Source organism: Wyeomyia smithii, chromosome 3 (assembly GCF_029784165.1).
Source record: "Wyeomyia smithii strain HCP4-BCI-WySm-NY-G18 chromosome 3, ASM2978416v1, whole genome shotgun sequence".
Classification (NCBI taxonomy): domain Eukaryota; kingdom Metazoa; phylum Arthropoda; class Insecta; order Diptera; family Culicidae; genus Wyeomyia; species Wyeomyia smithii.
This window is the reverse complement of record NC_073696.1, coordinates 201,586,607-201,605,803: the sequence shown is the minus strand read 5'-3', so window position 1 is coordinate 201,605,803 and position 19,197 is coordinate 201,586,607. Positions and strand designations below refer to the sequence as shown.

At 39.8% G+C, this 19,197-nt stretch overlaps 1 protein-coding gene across 34 annotated transcripts in view; it reads right to left on the bottom strand.

Moving 5' to 3' along the window:
- The window catches only part of LOC129730045 (tropomyosin-2), a 131,985-nt gene that overhangs the window by 50,649 nt on the left and 62,139 nt on the right, over positions 1–19,197 (bottom strand). For 20 of the 34 annotated variants that reach the window (XM_055689044.1, XM_055689056.1, XM_055689046.1 and 17 more), the window contains 2 exons: positions 3,719–3,852; positions 2,254–2,371 (listed from right to left, as the gene is read on the bottom strand). In XM_055689044.1, the coding sequence (XP_055545019.1) occupies positions 2,254–2,371; positions 3,719–3,852 (252 nt within the window). Of the gene's footprint in view, positions 1–2,253; positions 2,372–2,705; positions 2,824–3,718; positions 3,853–19,197 lie in introns of all 34 variants that reach the window. The other 14 variants (XM_055689048.1, XM_055689058.1, XM_055689057.1 and 11 more) reach the window with 1 other exon arrangement.

Genomic DNA, 19,197 nt, shown 5'->3' with positions numbered 1-19,197 from the left:
GTTCACGATACGACAACTGTGAAACGAATACCACCTCTGATCTCTGACATTTCAAACCAATTAAAAAAGAAGAACACATGAGAGAAATCACTGAGCACCTGTAAATAAACAAAATAAAACTACACATTGCGTTGTAGTGATCACTAGTATTTTTTATTAAATATTTCCAATGCTTTTTAAAATAGAATATATTTCATATATAATTTCTTCATCATTCATTAGTGTAAAGATAGCTTTTTTGCATTTCAATCTCAATCAACAAGAGCACTTTTTAGTTACATTCATCTTTAACCTCATCGGATCGAACTGTTCTCTCTTCATGATAAAAACAAACACGCTCCTATGAATAAGGCCTTTCTTGGATTTCTTCCCGCATGCTACTAGCGTTCCCTAAATACCTGCACTCGAGTATATTTTCGCTAAACATTGTTCACACCTCGTTTACACGGTCCAGCTGATTCGATTAATCATGTTAAGTTATTGCATTCTTACGCACATTGTTGCTGGCTAAGCTAGTGATGTGTAGTTTTTTCGTGGTTAGATAGTTATAGAGCATACCGGTAAAATCATCTCTATTACTGGCCGACTGCACGATTACAAATGTGCATACATAAACGATCGCCTCCAGCGATTATGATTGTTGAAAAAACAATTGAGCAAAAGGAGAATGAATACGTGCAATAATTAGTTCATTAATGAAAGACAATTTGCGTAGTGTTATCTAACCTTCTTTTAATTGAACTCACTAATTCGTTGCTGATTTAGGTTGGAGCTGTAAATACTACACACCACTAAACCGAGAGACATACGACATTTGCTTAACGTCCGAGCTGATAATTATACGCGAAAAAGTATTATCTGTCGTCAGAGCAAACACCGTGTGTTTTTTTTATGCATAAAGCTGCCTTTTTATTGGTTACTGGTTAGATTGCCTTTTGAAAAAAATAAATCTTCTACTTTTTACTCTTTTCGAAACTAATGAGTTTAAAGCACACGGACCGAAGTGGCCCCTCAAATGCACTCGTGGTTTCGGCTAACTTTCTTTGCTCAAGAACAACAGTAACTAAATGAATGACAGACGACAACCTAACGGGAAGAAGGCACTTGAGTTCGCACGCTGCTGCTACCTATAACCTAGTGTTGGTATCTGATCACAAATGTGCTACTTCGCTGTTCGAGTGTAAAGTCTCTTCTTTGTTTTTAATTTTCCTCTTGCATTTTTGCTTACAGTATCGTAGGAGAAATATTTCAAGCATTTTTCAGTTCTATTTGGACACGGTCTATAGTGTTGCTGGCTCTGTTAAAGAGACATTATCGTGTCTCTGAAGATGACAGAAACAACTGACTGTGATTAGTTGCAAACAAGGGGGTCATGGAGAAATAATAATGAAAACCGAAAACATGACAAACGAAAATGATGACAATGACAGTGATGGCATAATTTCTACTAACGCAACGGTTCTTAACTAGATCTCAGTGGTATACGAAAAACGAGGTTGCAAACGGTTCACTCTACATCCTCTTTCATACAACCTCTCTGCGACCCGTCTCTGTCCATATTAATTTTTTTCTACGTGATATGACTCATTCGATGTTTAAGAAATTATAAGTGATTTCAACCTTCATCTAGTCCGAGAAAACTTTTAGTAATTCTACCTAATTTGTTCGAGATTAGACCAGTGAAAGATTAAGATTAGATCTTGTTTTCTAAATGTTTAAATCTTGTCTCCTAAATAAAAACACTAACCGTGATATCTCCTCTAGATAGCTGAGCACCTGATAAAAAATTGTCGAAATTGTTCTAACATTCGCTGCGCGGATCTTAAACTGCGCTATGAAACATGGACGCAGTTCGGTCTAAATCTGCTTCACCTTCGACAATCTTTTTAATCTCATAACCGATGTTATCACTTGCCTTGTTTTTTTTTTACTTTCTAACAGACTAAGACTAAGAGCACGCGTCGTGTTTGCTCTTTCAGAAGATTACTTGTGCCTTCACACGAAAAGCGGTGGATCCGCTGCTCTTTGCACCGTTCGCGTGCCTGATCCTAATCACTTAGTGATGTTGATTATTGATGATTCCAAATAGAAATGAATGTGACAAAAAAAAAACAAAAACAAACAATACTACCAGATGTGTATGTAGAACGAAACAATGAAAACGTTGAAAGGAAAACAATCGATATAGATTGGATAAAAAATCACTGTTAAACAAATACAAGCAACATTTCAAGTAACGTCTGACTTTTGCACCTCATCGTATTTCTTGTCAGCCTCCTCAGCCATGAAGCGGGCTTCCTTGAGTTGGTTCTCGAGCGCATCCATGCGCTCCTCATCGGCGAGGGAACGGTTCTCAAGAATCTTGCGAGCACTGCGGCGCATACGGACGACGTATGTGACACAGTAAATTTGGCATTGGTTTTTTTTCGACAGAAATGTGACAGGAAATTTGACAGGGAAAAAAATAAGAATAGTTGTTGTTAGCAAACGATGTCAAGTGCTGAAAATGTTCGAATATTTTCGAGGTCGACAGTGCTGATACTGGGTGCTGCCGGTTCTGCGTAGCTGTAAAGAAAATCTCTGAAAAATCCTATCAACCCTAAGTTTGAACCAGTGTGGGATAATAAGAAAATAAAATCTTCAATCCCATGGTTCACCTGTCACTGAATGCGCGTTTATCGTGAAGTAGTGAATGAAACGTGTACCTCTTCGTATTTTTTGTCTGCTTCCTCTGCTATTAGTTTAGCTTGGGCTAGTTGTGCTTCCAGTATCGCTACCCTATCGTCCTCCATATTTGTACGGTTTTCGAGGGCTTTCCTAATCCTGTGGAGGGTGGCCATCAAATCGTGGAGATTAGTTGGGGGAAAAAATTCAATAGCGCGGAAACAGTATAGTGGCAAATAGAATATGCGATGGATGGCAAAATACGCAGTTAATTTGCAGAGCGTAAGTAAACTCTCTAAAAATATATTTACTTTGTCCACTACATCCCAATTGATTTTAAAAATGAAATATGTAGAAATCGTGAACAATTAATTTCACAAAAGCCTAATTTATGTTGATCGAAGCTTCTTTTGCAAATATTTTACCATAGTTTTAGTAATTCCCAAAAAAATCCGGACAAGGAAAGTCTTGAAAAATGGAATCTTAAATTCATGGAAAATTTCACTTTATAAGATTACGAACTGAGGTAAGATATATGCGATATCCAGTCTGATAGAATTTGTCATAGATTAAAATAACTAAAATAATGCAGAAAATTTTAGACTAAAATAGTATTGGAAGTTTCGAAAGATGGGCGACCAAAAGGTCATATATTCAGGCCTCTCAGATTAAAAATAGATGAAGCTTCTGCTCACAAAAATTTACTCCAGAATTATTAAAAACTGGTTTTCTTATCTACAGACTGTACTGTGCTTCTCAACTAATATAGTCAAAATCTTACGTCTTAAGCGGAACATTTGAACCGAGTTAACAGTCCACACCATCACATATTCAAAAATCCACAACTGTAAACGTTATCTACAACGGATGTATCAAAACCATCACCGATGTGATAAAATTATTCGTCTAAGCGCGAAAGATATAACTAACGACCCCGCGCCAAACTTGTTCTCGGCCTGCAAGTATATCATCCTGCCAGCAGCACCGGCACGCGGTGTTCCGAACCGTCAGACACTGAGTACCCTCCTTGTACGCGGGAATCCCGCCCACTTACCGTTCGCTCTCGTCAGCGGCCGCCGAAGCCTCTGACAGTTTCGCTGTGGCGGAAGCCAAACGTTCTTCCGAACGTTCCAGGTCTTCCTCCAACAGCTGAATACGACGGTTCAGAGCGGCGACCTCAGACTCAGCCTGCAAAGAAAGAGAGATAAAAACGCTAATTAGTGATTAGTTCTTAAATGCTGCTGAGTTATAAATTCTCATAATGGGTAGAACTTTTACAAAAAGATATTACGAACTACATTGCTATCGGTTGATCACTGGGATAAACTAATTCGATACTCAACCCATTCGCTACTGATACCGATGGTTGGCAACAGAGGACAACTACAATGTTATTGTTGTAATACAATCCATCTGAGTCTTCATTACGTTAAGTGGAATCGCTGATGAAGCAGTACAATAACAATATTAATGCATTCGACAACGGATGAGACCTTTAACGGTTAGTACCCGCTTAGAAAACGGGGAGTGTTGCATAACCCCTCACCCGTCACCCCTTGTATTTACATCGATTGACAGTTGAAATAAAGCATTCGACTTTACGGCTCGGATGGTCCGTCAGCTTGTCAAACCAGAACCGTGAAATATTTCCCGAAGGGCACAACTAACTAGCCAGTGATTTCAATGGAAATTGGCTGTGACATACTGTCGGGAGCTGCGTACCAAACACAGTGGAGACTGGCGGCATTGAACGGGCCGCTATTCAACACCACCGAGTAAACCAGTTCCGGACGATTGGAGCAGCAATACACACACTCGTTGCTAGTGATAAAGACAACTTCCATTCTTTGGATGGAATTTTGGCCCAAAAAAGGTGAGCTTTAGCCTGTCCTGACAATGTGACGGAAGTCATTTTTCATCAAAATTGATCACTTTATTGGTGAAATCGTCGTATTTCCTGTCAATTAATACTACCACCGGCTTGGGTCAAAAGGCGAAAAAAATGACACCGACAATTGGCAATGAAGTTGGTCAATGTTGCGTAAACTGTTTGGCGACGATATGTAAGTAAGTAATTATGAAGTTAGTAATCAGAGTAACATTGAATAGGGCACTCAAAAATTTTTAAATGGCGAGCAAAAATAAACCATGCGAATTCCTTTGAAACAGCGGTTATCAACCTGGGATATGCGTACCCCTAGGGCTACAGGGGGTACACGAAAGAAAAATCAGTAATGGCGGAAGAAGCAATTTTTCTTCATAATACTTCAGTTAATGTTTAAATTGCTCAAAATAGGACTGTAGCAATCAAACAAATCATAGTTAAATTTGAACCCTAAAGTAGACTGCGACAACATAATCTACCACTGCTTTCTTCCACTCTGCGAGAACATTTCAAGCCATGGAATATAATTGCATTGTAAAATATCGCCAAGGGGTACGCGGATAAAAAAACTGAAAAAGATATGCTTTTGAGATAAGTATCAATAAACGAACAAACTGATTAATAGGCTAAGAGATCATACAAATCTTATAAAATCTACAATTGAATTGGAACGAGAAACATGATAATCCTGTATCGAAATTCCTTTCATAAAACGTTTCATAAGATGCGAGAGAAACTTGAATTTGCACTGTTATCATAGACGACGTCCTACGTCATGTATTTATGCTAATATTTTAAATTTATTAACGCTTAACCCGAATCAGCCCAGAATATCCCGTGAATATTTCACATATTTCAAACTTTGGATAGCAACAGCGTCCACGTAAAAAAACTAAACTAACTAAATGTGATTTTATCTGTCAAGGGGCTACTACTGGTGTTCATAAAAGTATTGCCAAATGATGGAAATGTTATTAAATTTAATTTTCAGCCTCGAAATGGTTTATGAGTCTGATAATGCCATCTGGCATCATTGGACTGATTCAGGTTAATAAGGCCGTGGAAACTACGCGAGGAATCGGCACAAGCTTCAGTAAAACGCAGGGGCGACTCGTCCAGCATAGTTTTGCATAGAATAGGATATTGATTCAGCTTAGCTTAATTTAGCTTGACTGACTGCACATATTAATAGTTACACTCCGTGATGGATCCAAAGCAGTAAAATTGCACAGTTAATCTGAATAGGGCTAAATAGGGCTGGAAGTGACCTTTCATTCTCAATGTTCATGTTTTAGTGAGTTAATATTTTAAAGTGTCAATAACGACGCCGTCCACATCCTTGCAACCAGGTGCGAAGAGGTAAGAGACGTTAGTATGCCGTATTTGGAGACCGTGTTAACCTCTACATCTCCACAAAGGTCACAGGAAGGCGGTTTTTGTTAGCAAGGAAGTGTAAGTTGGATCAGGATTCACTTTGTGATGCGGTCATACATATAATTTATACCTGATTTCTTAAACTGTTTACTGTTTACTCTACGTTCAGTCGGCTGATTAGTGATTCACACTTAGCGTATTCAAATTAAATACTGCTGGTAACTCGGTAAAAATGCTGTAGCGGCTACACACAAGTGTGTGATTAATTTTACAAAAGAAATTATTCAGTTTCCTGATTTGAGATTTGAGCCAACAGCCGTGGCTCATTTCAGTGAACTACAAAATACTAACCACACCAGTGCATCTCTATTATGCCGACATACCTACATAAGAAGGCTGTTGGGGCCACTTACAAATTTATTACTTGAGAGGAATACAAGTTATCATCTGTTGATCGCAACGAGCTTTACTCATAGCAAAAAGTGATAGTGTTATGTTCTCGCTCGCGATACATGTTTCGTGTTCCTTGTGAGTCCTATAATAAGTGTGTAAATTTTCAGATCGATCGGAAACCCAATCTCGCCCCAGATTTTTAAAGGTTGCATAGGATTTTTTATAACTTTTTAGATACATAGCATTTGAAGGAGTTTTCCTAGAAAAACCCCTTCTGAAGACCGCAAAACGCTACGATGCTTGTAGGAAAAGTTATTTACCTCAACCTAATTGTATTTCTGGCGAATGGCCCTCCATTGAAATGGAAAAAGTTCTACTAACTTTTACTTCTAGTAATTTAAGCATAAAAAAAAAATATAATGCTGGAAGGCGTCAAGTTCATCGAAGCAGCAATGAAATCAATGAAAAAATCCACCTTCAATGCATGTTTGAGACCACTGCAGCTAGGCTGCGTCAGGTATACAGAGGATAGTCAAAATAAGTAGGATAGGCAAAAGTTTGATCAGCTTTGAAATGCTGTAACTTTGTGAAATATTGTCCGATTTCAATAATTCGAACACCATTTAACTGGGAAGTCTCATTCTCTGACCCCATGTGTCTAAGTCACCGGGTGAAGGAAATATTTCTGAACTCCGGCAGGCATGGCAAACCTGGTAATTTTCGAATAAATGTGGTAAGTGGTTGCCTGACAAAAATATTTATTTGCTTCATGGAAATCAATAGGAGAGCCATTCCTGAAGCGAATGATTCATCAAGATCAGTAATTGACCAAGAACTCATCTAGAAATGGCTATTTTTCATCTGGATGTCCCCAGAGGAACCTGTAGTAGGGAAAATTTACAATTTTGCATACAAATATAGCGTGAGATACCAGGATATTTTATGAGGAATCAGTCAAAAGACATATTTCTGAATATAAACTGCATTGGCCACTCTAGGAAATACCTGGATACCCCGAAGGAACACGTAGTGGGGCCTTTTCCCTGCTTGATACAAGTACTACAAAATCTAATGACAGCAAGATTCCACTACTGGCACATGCTGTTGGTGGCCCTGCGTTTGATGATATGACCATGAAAGATATAGACAAACATTTGGCCTCCTTTGACCCGGGGCAGATATTGTCGCGGAGCAGTCTTTTTTAAAACATTTAGAGATAAAAATATGTCAAATTGTGCAATAACTCCACGCTCCGATGGAAAGTGACAACAAAAAAAATGTCTTCACTCTGTCTTCCATTTTACGTAGATCAGACACCTACCATTCGATTTCTGAGACTTTTTTACTCAAAATAAGATATAATTTGACTACCACTTTAAGATATTAGCGAATTACCAATCATGCTCAAAAATAATCGATATTATTTTGTTTTGTGAAAAATATACTGAAACTATGCCAAACCCGGTTTCGTAGAATCACCGTTTTGAGCTCAGTTTTTGTCCGATTTAAGATCTGTTTTTTTTTTCAAAAGATGGGTAAAAAGATGCTAATATGTGGACAAACTCTTAGAATTTTGATATTTGGCCTCAAAACAAAATGGCGTCGAAAAAACCTCAAAAATTCAAAATGGCGCCATTATTGCCCCTTAAGTTGAAATATGTTCAAACTCGGGGAAATCCAGTTTTGCATAAAAATACACAAAAAAATTATATACAGAAGCCAAGGCAGAAAAAAAAGTCAATTCTTGTTGCACTGGTGTTATCAACGATTGCGGTGTTTACACAGCGATGAAGAATAACATACACTAGAATTCAATATTGCTGAAAGCGAAGAGTCAAATTGACGCAAACTATTTTTCCGGGGTCAAAGAGATGATGGCAGAAAATTTTAAAGTAAACTTAGCGCGATTTCCAGGTACACAAGGAACTAACAAAATTTTGCACTGATCATCCTTCCGTTGTCGCAAAATTTCAATAATACAAAAGTTCAATTGAAGATACTGGAACAGTTAGCTACAAATCGCTTCTGAGACAAAGACTGAATCGTTACAAATGATCAAATAACTTATTACTAAATATTTTTGAAGTAGAATACTTCTCTCAGGAAGTTCGGCTACATAGGGATGTGAAATGAAAATCTAAAACCGAAAAAAGTGAAAAATATGTCCAATTTCAAATGCGAATAAATCGGTTAGTATTCGATGGATTTCCTTCGTTCTTGCAGCAATAGATTGGAAAATCTTCTAAGATTCTTCCCAAAATAAGATATTTGTAATTTTATTATTCACACTATTGTACTATTGAAAATAGTCAAGCCTTGTCAAAACGAAAAGTTCGACCTCTGATTGGTCGTTATATGCTCGCTTCCCAAGCACGGTCGACAGGATCATATACCTTGCAATTGAAAACATGCTATTTGGCCTATATAAGAGCCTGTTTCAGCCGGAGCCGCACATAATAGTTCTAGACAGCGACAACAGTAGTCGTCCTTCCTTAGCAGCAGCACTAGCCCTGTGGTTGGTCACCATGTCTCAGAAGCAGCGCGGTTTTTTTCAGCGTGTGTCGCCAGACAGCCATTATTCCCCCCGTGTTGGGGCAGCATGAAGATTGCCATCAGGAAATCCAATTTTGGAAATCAAAATGCCTTTTTCAAGGCAAATAAACAAGTCATTGAAAGTTAATAATTTTTGTCAACGCAAGCATGCATTCTGTGTTGCATCCTAGCAATTTAAATCTGTCGCACCCGTCGAATTTACTGAATGTAAAATAGCTTCCACAGTGCATGTTGTCCGTGTATCTTAATTCCCCCATTGTTAGGGCAGCTCAAAAGTTGTAATCAGTAACCGATTTTGTACCGAAAAATGCTTTTTTCAAGGCAAATAAAAAAATAATTGAAGGTTAATAATTTTCTGGCATCAACACAAGCAGACATTCTGTGCGGGATGCAATCAAATTCTGTTGTAATTGTCTAATTTTTACTTTATTTAGTAAACCCCACACTGTAGGGGCAGCGCAAAGGCTGCGATCAGCATAACCGACATTGAATAATAAACTGCCCTGTTAGAACGCATTCACAAAAGCAGTTAGTTCGACTATGCAGAGCTAGTATGAAGTCGATTCAATCAATCAGCAGTAACAGAATTTCGTCGTCTCCCAGTTGCCAAGTTGCAACATGATGCAACACGCAACAGCGAGCAAACGAAATCGCTTGATGTTACAAACCGCAAAAAGATACGGGTTAAAACCGTTGCGTGTGTGAGAGCACCATCGGTGTTTATTCGCTGGATACAAAAATCAAATGCGAATTGTGGAATAATTCGTCTAAAGAACATAAGAAAATGGTAAACCTGAACTGAAAGGCGTGGCCTATTACGTAGCACCCTTCGGCTATAAAAGAGTGTTTCTGGGAAAACTAGCTACATTCATTAGTCGGAAGGTGAGCTGGATGGACCGTCCACAACGTTGACAGCAGCAGCAGCAGATATCAGCACTCAGCAGTAACAGAATATATCAGCGGGTTGCGCCTGTGGCTGCCTTCAAATTAAACAAATCACTTGCCCTGTGGTTGGTCACCACGTCTCAGGCCTTTGTCTGAGAACGAACGCCAACGCGAGCGATCGGGCGAGGTTTTTGCCGTACATCAGCCGGCACTTCCTCTAATGGAAAAGTTGGATCATTTTGTTCAGAAGAATATTACTGTCGGTAATATTACAGAGCTGCGATTGCATTATATCCGATATGGAATTGAACAATTGTTCTTTTAAGGACAAATAAAACACTTAATTTGAAGAGTTAATAGTTTTGGGTACCAGTAGCAGTATGGTAACAGCCTCAGCGGTAGGTGCACCCGGTACTTCCATGAGGCGGATGTTATAAGGAAGTAAATGGAAGCGGCATGGCGAAACAGTTCGGGTGTGCTTAGACGCGCGTCATTTTTCGTTGTTGATATTATTCCCCACATGAAACGAAGCCCTTTCGTACGATAGCGGCGGTATTAGCGGTAGATGCATTTGCCAACACTTACTCCAGTAAAGCCGTGTCTAATTTTCAATGTGAAAACACCTTTCTATTGTGTTGGCCGTGCACATTAGGCCTCTGCCAGGCTAAACGCGAAAAGTGGCGTGAACCGTTTCGCCCGGCCGTAGGTTAATGTGCAACCGTAAGTAGAGCTGTGTAAAAGTATTCTACTTCAACCTCGCGGTCGTGGCTTTGCACACAACCCTCCTGTGATTTTTTGTGTTCCTTTTCCCCTATCCAGAGGAAATTGATTATCCGGAGTATCGAAAAAAATCGAAAAAAACGTTTGCAATCAACGAAAATCGAACGAAAATAATCAGGTTGGCGAACAATTTTTACAATGAAATTCCCTGATTTTCCCTGACGTTCCCTGAAATATAACATTAATTTCCCTGATATTTTTCAGCACTGAGCACTAAAAAGTGCAACATAAATGAATGCAACTCTGAAATCTGAAAAAAATATTCGAGCGTATATGAAGCTAAACAGTAAAGGTACCGCATCAGCCTTCCACTCTAAAAAAAATCTGATTTGGCGCTAAAGAACCGTTTAAAAAAGAATAGCATCTCGGTTAAAAGTTTTTCCCTTATTGTTTCTCAATTTTCTGTGATATTCCCTGATTTCCCAGATCAAAAAATGAATTCCCTGATTTTCCAGGTTTTCGACACCCTGATAGTTATTTTCTTGTTTTTTTACTTGTGCAGATGCCCCAAGCATTCGTTGTTTTGCTTTCGTCTCGATTAGACGCAAATTGTTTATCTCCGTGTGATTCGCAAAATAACAATACACGAGTTATCGTACGGGTGTTTTTTTTTTCGATTATTTCTTGTGCTGCGCGATAACAATAGTCTGCAATATATCGGCAGAAACATCTTCTGCACACTGGTAGGGGCAGGCTACCCCGCAAGTGATCTGATACGCAGCTAATATATATCAGCAAGAACAATTCTCCCGCACCGCTGTTACCCCGCTAGCAGCACGGACCAACATACGATCGAGCGAGTGGAAGTCAATTACAAGTGGCATCTACAAGGTCGCGTGTAAGATACGGCCACTGTGTCACAACACGAAGCTGGATCGTCATTGTTTGTTCTGCGGAGACACTCGATTGATCCTACTATCAGCCGTGAGGTCGTGACTTAGACGTTCGGTGAAGTATTCACTTTAGATTTTTTATCATTATTATTAATATATTACTATCAATATTATTATTATTATTAATATTATTATTATTGTTATTATTATTATAATTTTTATTATTATTATTATTAATAATATTATTACTATTGTTATTAGTATTAGTATTACTGTCTTTTTTTTTATCCATTGTAGTTTGAAAAATTGTTTTTAAAATTTAATATCAACTGCTGCGAGTTGTCGTGAGTAGCTTGAAGCAAGCAAACGAAATTGCTAGCTACGAGCTCTTTACAAGGGAGTACCGCGTGTACAACCCTGCCAAGGACGTGGAGATCGACGGTGTGGTTACCGAAGGAAGCCTCACGGTCGATGACATTTTGCGTCACGGGGTTGGCTGCTTCAAGAACCCCCTGATTCAAGATGTAAAGATACTGGATGTCAAGCAATTGCATTCAGTATCCATCGAAGAAGGGAAGAAGAAATTCCTCCCTTCGGACTCCTTCCGTGTAACATTCGCCGGATCCGCACTGCCGAACTACATCTCTTTGGACAGGGTTCGTCTGCCTGTACGCCTGTTCGTACCGCGGGTCATGCATTGCCAAAACTGAAAGCAGTTAGGTCATACAGCCACCTACTGCTGCAACAAGGTACGCTGCAGCAAGTGCGGAGGCAATCATGCTGAGACCGCTTGCAGTGTGGATACTGAAAAGTGTCTTTACTGCGAGGGAACTCGGCATGACCTTTCGGCGTGTCCCGCGTACAAACAGCGCGAGGAAAAAATTAAGCGTTCCCTTAAGGAACGATCAAAGCGCTCTTTCGCAGAAATGCTTAAGAGGGCTGAGCCACCCTCGACAGGAAACATCTTTTCCTTTTTGCCAACCGATGAGGGTACATCTGACGATCCCGTCGAAAGGTGTTCTTATGCCTTTGCAGAGGGATCTAGGAAGAGGAGAATGCTCAACTCTCCTAATCTTTCTCGCAAAGGTCGTAAGATAACCCCTACCGGAATGACCAATAAGACAACACAAAAAGGAAGCGGTGAAGAAAAACCGGAGCAAGTACCACCCGGTTTTAATTTCAAATCAAACCAGGAGTACCCACCGCTTCCTGGGGCACCAAAAACTCCTCGTGCACCCATTTCTCGATCAGAAAACATAAAAGAAACAGGGTTCATAAAATTCTCTGATATTGTGGACTGGATATTTAAAACTTTCAACATGCCAGATCCCCTTCAAAACATTCTTCTTGCCCTTCTCCCTACAGTGAAAACCTTTTTGAAGCAACTCACAGCAACTTAACCCCTCATTTCAGCTATCGTATCTTTCGATGACTAAAACGTCGAAAGAGGTTAGGAATTTTGTCACTGCGTTACAGTGGAAATGCAGAAGTATCATCCCCAAATTCGATTTATTTTCACATTTCATAAACACATACAATTGTGATGCGCTCGCTCTCTGTGAAACTTTTCTCAATTCAAATGACCAACTTAATTTCCACGATTTCAACATCATTCGTCGAGATCGAGACTCACACGGTGGAGTGCTCAAAAAGTGCTATTTTTTTTCAGAATCGACCTCCTCTCGATCTCGAATATTGAAGTTGTTGCCATTCAAACGAATATGAATGGAAAAGACCTTTGCCTTGTTTCGTTATATATTCCCCCATCCGCGCGGATTGAACAGAAGCAACTCCTTGATATAGCAGAATTGCTTCCCGCACCTTTTTTGATATTGGGAGATTTTAATTCTCACTGTTCGCTATGGGGGTCGCTGTACGACGACAACCGATCTTCTTTAATCTGTAACTTGATCGACGACTTCAATATGACAGTTTTGAATACTGGGGAAGCGACACGTGTACCTAATCCTCCAGCACGTGAAAGCGTGCTTGACCTATCCCTTTGCTCGACATCCCTAGCGTTAGATTGCCAGTGGAAAGTAATCAACGATCCCCACGGTAGTGATCATCTTCCAATCGTTATATCAATTGCTAATGGTTCAACTCCCCCGAACCCAATCAATATTTCCTACGACCTTACACGTAATATTGATTGGAAGCGTTATGAGTCTATTATAGCGGAATCTATCGAGACTCACGAGGAACTTCCTCCGGTGGAAGAATACGCGTTCTTAGCTGGCTTGATAATCGACACCGCGACTGAAGCTCAGACGAAACCGATACCCGGGGTAACGATTAGATAGCGCCCTTCCAACAAATGGTGGGACAAAGAGTGCTCTGAGCTGTACGCGCGAAGGTCCGCGGCGTATAAGGACTACCGGGAGTACGGCACTGTCAACCTACTTCGAAAGTACGAGGCACTGGGCAGGCAGATGAAGAGCTTAGTAAAGGCGAAAAAACGCGGGTACTGGCGGCGGTTCGTAAACGCGTTGTCGAGGGAAACAGCGATGAGCACTCTTTGGGATACCGCCAGGCGCGTGCGGAACCGTGACGTTTCGAATGAAAGTGAGGAGTATTCAGATCGCTGGATACTCGATTTTGCCAAAAAGGTCTGTCCGGACTCTGTACCGGAACGGAAAACCTTTCGCGACGCGTTATTAGTAACTACGGAAGAGCCTCCATTTTCGATGTTGGAATTTTCAATGGCTCTCCTGTCGTGCAACAATAAAGCTCCAGAGTTAGATAGAATAAAATTCAACCTGTTGAAGAATCTACCCGACTCTGCAAAAAGACGCTTGTTGAATTTGTTCAACAAGTTTCTTGAGCTAAATATTGTTCCGCATGACTGGAGGGAGGTAAAAGTCATTGCTATTCGGAAACCCGGGAAACCTGCCTCTGATCACAGATCATATAGGCCGATTGCGATGCTCTCTTGCCTCCGGAAATTAATGGAGAAAATGATCCTCTTACGGTTAGACAAATGGGTCGAAACAAACGGTTTACTTTCAGATACTCAATTTGGCTTTCGCCGGGGCAAAGGGACGAACGATTGCCTAGCGTTGCTTTCTACTGAAATTCAACTCGCATTTGCTCGAAAATAGCCAATGGCTTCTGCGTTCTTGGATATTAAGGGGGCTTTTGACTCTGTCTCTGTAGAAGTTTTAAGCGCGAAACTTCATTCGCAGGGACTTTCACCAAATTTGATTAACTTTTTGCTCAATTTGTTGTCAGAAAGGCATATGTATTTCTCACATGGCGATTCGACAACTTCCCGAATTAGTTACATGGGCCTTCCCCAGGGCTTATGTTTAAGTCCTCTCTTATATAATTTTTACGTCAATGACATCGATAAATGTCTTGCAAATTCATGCACGCTACGGCAACTTGCAGACGATAGCGTTGTATCCATTACTGGAAGCGAGGCTAACGATCTGCAAGGACCATTGCAAGATACCTTAGACAATTTATCTGAATGGGCTCTTAAGCTGGGTATCGAATTCTCTCCGGAGAAAACTGAGCTGGTCGTTTTTTCTAGGAAGCATAACCCAGCTCAGCTGCAGCTCCTACTAACGGGTAAAACAATCACTCAGGTTTTAGTCGCTAAATATCTCGGGGTCTGGTTCGACTCTAAATGCACCTGGGCTTGCCATATTAGGTATCTGACACGAAAATGCCAACAGAGCATTAATTTTCTTCGTACGATTACCGGAACCTGGTGGGGAGCCCACCCAGGAGACCTTCGAAGGCTTTACCAAACAACGATATTGTCTGTAATTGAGTACGGGTGTTTCTGCTTCCGCTCCGCAGCAAACACACATTTGATCAAACTGGAACGAAAACAATATCGATGTTTGCGTATTGCCTTAGGTTGCATGCAGTCGACCCATACGATGAGTCTTGAAGTGCTAGCGGGTATTCTTCCGTTGAAACATCGTTTTTGGAATCTCTCTTACCGGTTGCTGATTCGATGCACAGTTATGAACCCATTAGTAATTGAAAATTTCGAGAGGTTGGTCGACCTTCAATCTCAATCCAGATTTATGTCTTCATATTTTGACTATATGACTCAAGATATTAATCCTTCTTCATACGATTCCTCCAATGTCGCACTTTTAGATACTTCTATTAATGCTATATTCTTCGACACCACCATGAAACAAGACATTTCTGGTATCCCGGATCAATTGCGACCCCAAGAGATCCCTAAATTTTTTTCCAATAAGTTTGAACATGTTAGTTATGATAAAAGGTTTTACACTGACGGATCTAATCTAGATGAGTCCACTGGCTTCGGTATTTTCCACGAAAATTTTACCGCCTCCTACAAACTCGATGCTCTTGCTTCCGTGTACGTCGCAGAACTTGCTGCCATTCAGTACTCTCTTGGGATCATAGAAACCCTGCCCATAGACCACTACTTCATCTTCACAGACAGTCTCAGTGCCATTGAGGCTCTGCGATCGATGAAGACTGTGAAGCACACCCCGTATTTCCTGGGGAAAATACGGCGGTTTTTAAGTGCTTTAACAGATAAAAATTACCGGGTTACCTTAGCGTGGGTCCCTTCTCATTGTTCCATTCCGGGCAATGAAAAGGCTGACGCTTTAGCTAAGGTGGGTGCTATTGATGGCGATATTTATGTAAGACCAATTGCTTATGATGAATTTTATAGCATTTTGCGTCAGAGAACACTCAACAGTTGGCAATCATCATGGAACTCAGATGAACTGGGACGGTGGCTACATTCCATTTTTCCTAAGGTATCGACGAAAGCATGGTTCAAGGGGTTGGATGTCGCTCGGGACTTCATTCGCGTGATGTCCAGACTTATGTCCAACGTTAAACACGCATCTCTTTCGTATAGGGCTTGTAGACAGTAATCACTGCGTTTGTGGCGATGGCTACCATGACATCGAGCATGTTGTTTGGTCGTGTACCGAATACTGTGGTGTTAGGTCTGAGCTTATAGATTCCCTTCGGGCCCGAGGAAAACAACCGAACGTACCCGTTAGAGACATTCTGGGAAGCGGTGATCTCCAGTACACAACTATACGGGTTTAAAAAAAATTGCAGGCATTAAAATTTGATTTCTTTTATCTATTTGCTAGAATACAATTTCTGTCACAAACTGAAAGAGAGTGATACACCCGGCTGGAGACACTAAAACGAAGACTCGGCATCTCTATGTTTACGCAGACACCTCAGACCAAAACTGCTCAAACAGAATATCACTGGTTAGCCACGTACAAATGAATACATTCTGTAATATAAAATAGTTAAAAACAAAATTGTAACACCCCTCCTCTCACCTTAAATCCCCACTAGCTCGTAGTCGGCCGCGAGAATAAAAAAAGGCCTCCCTCTTTTCCCTGCTAATTTAGAATTAAAAAAAAAAATGTACTTGGCTCAGTTAAAGATAAATTGTATCGTGCCGTGTCAAATAAACTATTTAAAAACTAAAGATGCCCCAAGCATGTCGAAAGGAACAGAAATGGTAACAAATATACCAGAAGGTATAGTAAGGATAAATCTTCAGAAAAAAAATGAAAACAAACAGCAAAATAAATATTTCGGATAACAGGATGGCGAAAAACTTTCAAAATGACATTCTATGATTTTCTCTGATGTTTCCGGAAATATAACATCAATTTCCCTGATATTTTCTGGCATTCGGCACATAAAATACAGCGTAGATGAACGCAACTCTGGAAACTCAGTGAAAAAAGTATTTGATAAGATATGAAACCGAACGGTAGCGGTCCCGGATAAGCTTTTTATGCTAAAAAATCAGTTTTTGCGCTAAGGAGTCGTTCCAAAAAAAAAAAAAACGCGTATCGGTTAAAAAATTTTCCCTGATTATTTTTCAGTTTTCCCTGATATTCCCTGATTTCCCTGTACGAAAAATGAAATCCCGGACATTCCCTTATTTTTTAGGTTTTTCCTGGTTTGCACCACTCTGGGATAATCAAACTCCTGATAATCGAGTCCCCGGATAAACGAATCCGACCTGTATTTGTTATCAGAAATTTTAGACCAAATACAGGGGATAGACAACATGATTGAAATGAATGACAAAATGAGAAACACAAAAGTACATTATAGAAATACAGAAGAAAAAAAATACTCCGGATAATCGAGCCATTTTCTCCGGATAATCGAGCCCCGGATAATCGGGCCCCCGGATAATCGAGTCTCCGGATAATCGAGTCCGACCTGTAATAGGAATTTAGGATAGTTTTCCAGTAAAATGAAACCTGTTTCGTCGAAGCTGATTTATTTTCCGTGAAGTTCTGGCCATTTGAAAATCACATGATTTTTACAATTTATATATAATCTACATTTGATTAGATTGAAAAACAGAAAATCTTAATTTTTTTACATTTATGACACCTTTTTATACTTTATATTAGATTACTCATACAAAACTTTTTTGATACCGCGTAAAAATAATCCGCGAAGAAAAGACCCCAGTGTGTTGTGCAGTATTTTTTTTTCTCTATTCCTTAACCCATTATGGACCGGACCTAGATCCCAATTTTTCTTCAACGTGATTTTCATGATGCGGGCGTGTATTGTTCCAATCACAAAAAAAAAATGATGGAAATTTTTTTCCGAACTTTCCACAACCAAGTTTTTACCTGGTCGTTTTATACTACAGTGGGCCCAAACGTGGAAAAATATGCTTGCAGAACATTGATAAAAACTACAAAAACAATGTTATCTGTTAGCTACTAGAATATATTATTATCAATAGTTTCTGTTGTTTTTTCAGCTATAAAACCATTATTAAAATTGTCTTTTTGAACACATTTGCACCCTCCCTACGGAACGGGAGGGAAGGGGTGCCCGGTAGCTTTACTATACACAGAAAACGGAATATGCGTAAAAATCACAACTAAACTTTTTGCTATAATTTAGTTTGATAACAACCAGCATTGAAAATAGAAATTCTAATCGAACTACAAAAATGTAGAACTTCTGTGAAACCTTGTAAAATCGGTCAAAAATTTCGCCACAAATTTACATTACTTGAGTGCTTGTCTCGCTTAAACTCATTTATCTTCTCAAATACAAACCGAGCCATTTACTTGTGCCATATCTACGGTGACTGGATTTGAAATTAATTCGGTAAAGCGAACGAAGCCCGGAAGCTCTGAGCCCATACTTTTTGATATCTTTGAAAATGACAGTATTAAAAATTGGTAAGCAAATTTCGGCAACGTGAATTTGCATTCAACTATTATGGGCGTGTCTGAAGTCGGAGTGCTCATGAGTGATTAAATTATATTACCAACAATGAGAACACCCAAGTGTGGACACATTCAGCTCCAATAGATTTGATTTACAAGATCTCAGATTGCTACCAAAAAATAGAATTTTTATTACATCAACACAGCAAAATGTATGGCAATATTGCGCGTGCTTGCCAACACTCAAATAAAGTACAACTGATAAAACACAATGGGAGCAGAATGTGTAACTCACTCAACCTGAATCACCCTCGAGCCGGTATGTCGCATGTGTGAGCACCATTATCGAGTACATTTTCGCAAAGCAGATTATATCTCTCCTCACACATGCAACTAATAAGGCCATACCTGTGCTGTGCACACCATTATACTGAGAGAGAAAAACTGTTCACCACTTCAACAGCAGACTAGAAAAATCACAATATTGGGCCCGAATTCCGTTCTACTCTGCTTTCAGAACTCAATAGTATTGTTTATTGTCGAGTACATTTTGTAAGTTTAACATCCAAAATTAACAAATTTTTGTTTCCATCACTTACTAGTATACTTAACGCAACACGGTTCACGTCTGTCTATAACT